Source organism: Pteropus vampyrus, unplaced genomic scaffold (assembly GCF_000151845.1).
Source record: "Pteropus vampyrus isolate Shadow unplaced genomic scaffold, Pvam_2.0 Scaffold259, whole genome shotgun sequence".
Taxonomy (NCBI): domain Eukaryota; kingdom Metazoa; phylum Chordata; class Mammalia; order Chiroptera; family Pteropodidae; genus Pteropus; species Pteropus vampyrus.
Window position 1 is genome coordinate 1465613 of NW_011889040.1, and position 2317 is coordinate 1467929.

At 33.5% G+C, this 2317-nt stretch overlaps 1 protein-coding gene across 1 annotated transcript in view; it reads left to right on the forward strand.

Moving 5' to 3' along the window:
- The first annotated feature begins 628 nt into the window (after positions 1 to 628).
- SLC5A7 (solute carrier family 5 member 7) overlaps positions 629 to 2317 on the forward strand; it is a 22945-nt gene continuing 21256 nt past the window's right edge. The window contains exon 1 of the mRNA XM_011374995.1: positions 629 to 853. Within this exon, the coding sequence (XP_011373297.1) occupies positions 676 to 853 (178 nt within the window). The 5' untranslated portion in view covers positions 629 to 675. The remainder of the gene's footprint in view (positions 854 to 2317) is intronic.

Consider the following 2317-nt stretch of genomic DNA (forward strand, 5'->3'; position numbering starts at 1 on the left):
AAACAACATAACATCTTTAGTTGGTACAGAAACTTGAACCACAGGCACTTGTTGAAAATTGGAGCTGATGTGCTTTTGAAATTGATTTTCCTAAAGTTTTTTTTCTAGATATTTACATGTCACATTACTTTTGGAACCATTCCCTGAAAACGTTTGAAAGAAGAGATAGAAGAATGCTTAAATGAACGAATATGTTAAAATTGTCAATATGATACAGTTACTTTACTGAATAATTCTAGATCAAATAGTAAGTCAGTTCCAAAAGCAAATAAAGACATACTCTTTGTATGTCTTAACTAGGTAATTCCTTGATGGAGTTACCTAGTTAAGATACAAGACAAGGTTAATTTTATATTGAAAGAATTTATTAAACACAAAATGATTGTGATTACACTTGTTAAAAAGCTTTTTCTTTTTCTTTTTATTTGTTTCATGAATGCTCAAAACAATGTTACATTATTAAATAGAATAATAAAATGAACACTTGTTGGTAACTGCTAGTATAAAATGAGATTTCAATGCACATTTTCTTTAAGTGGCACAGGATCTCTCATGAGCCAGCTGGTTTATTCCTGGCTGCCTATGTATGGTTGGCTAGTTTATAATGCATTGCTGTATTTTCAGAAATCTTAATGAAGTAGCCATCTGTGGAAGATTCCAGATCCCTAGATAAAAATGGCTTTTCATGTGGAAGGACTGATAGCTATTATCGTGTTCTACCTTCTAATATTGCTGGTTGGAATATGGGCTGCCTGGAAAACCAAAAATAGTGGCAGCACAGAAGAGCGCAGTGAGGCCATAATAGTTGGTGGCCGAGACATTGGTCTGCTGGTGGGTGGATTTACCATGACAGGTAGGTTCAGCTGCCCACTCCTCCTTATCTTTTCAGAGTAACAAAGCAAATGTTACTCTTTGTCTTTTAAGGATTTTTATGTTCATTACTTTTGAATATTTTAAATAATTTTACATTTATTTAAAACAAAAGTAAAATGGTTCAACTCAGTAGTATTTGAACAAATGATTTTATAATAAACCACTGGACAGAGTATCAGTGAAACAAATCCGAGCTATCTGGGCTATTTAGTGGGTGAAAACAGTAGCAACAAAGAGGTAGAGAAAAGTACGAAAGTGTCTTAGTCTTACAAGTTATGTATCTGTTAATTAAGGTGATTAATTCGATGTCTCATCTTGTTTGTTAATGCAGACATGAAGTTGTGACTTTGAGTTGTCTCAAATGGTAAATATGATGAATACTAATTAGTGATGGTTTTAAACAATAAATCGATTTTGGGGCAACACAATTCCAAATTGATTGATGCCCTGTTTTTAAACCTAATTCTCCCATTTAATAAACTAATTTCCTTACAAAAAGACAATCACATGTTAAGAATCCACAGCACTGAAAGAAAAAATTTCCAGGAAACTTGATATAAAAAGAAAAAGATCTAGGTGTGTCCTAACAGGAATCTTTCTGCCACCATCTGCAGCTCTATTCCATTTGAACCTTCTCTGTGCTAGGAGGAACAGATATTCTCTCCTTTGCTCAGAAGTGGTTCTAGCTAAGCAGTGACTTGTTTCTCTTTTATATTCTTTTGGATCATGGAAAATATTTCAGAAAAACAACAATTTAAAATCACATCCTTAATATTATTTGATATATATTTATTAACAATACACTGTTCGTTAGGGAATCTTATTAGGTTTTTAAACATCAGCAGGATAACTCATACAAACAAGAACTCTGAGTGCTCATTGGAAAGTATCCCATTAGAAATCATATCCAAATGATGCCCAGTTTCGGTCCTGAAGTGCTATTTAAAATGATTCACTCCCTATATGAAACACTTTATCAAACCAATCTGTGAAAACTGTATCCCTATTTGGCCATCTGAAACCTATAATATTCTAGAATAATTTGTGGACTGCAGATTTTATCTTTCAGATATTCATATTTTGTGTTTTTAACTCTTGGTCAACTGTACATGGCTCCATTTGGTTTCTACAGAGATCTTTATATTTGCACTTTGAAAGGGGTCTGAGATTAAGTGAGAACACAGAGCTACACAGGCTAACAAAGACCAGAGGCAGAGCCAAGTACAGGTCTTCCAGCAGCCACACCCAGGGCCTCTCCACAAAGTACCTCGTGCAGCCCTCTAGCTGGTTTCTTTCTTTTTTTTGTTTTTTTCCTTTTTTTTTCATAAAGGTGCACAGTTGTAAAAAGGTCTTTTTTTATACCCTCTTTCTCTTTTTTTACATACATATATAGAACAAATTGTATTATGCAAAATGTTTTCTATGATGCCTAATATACAAAATT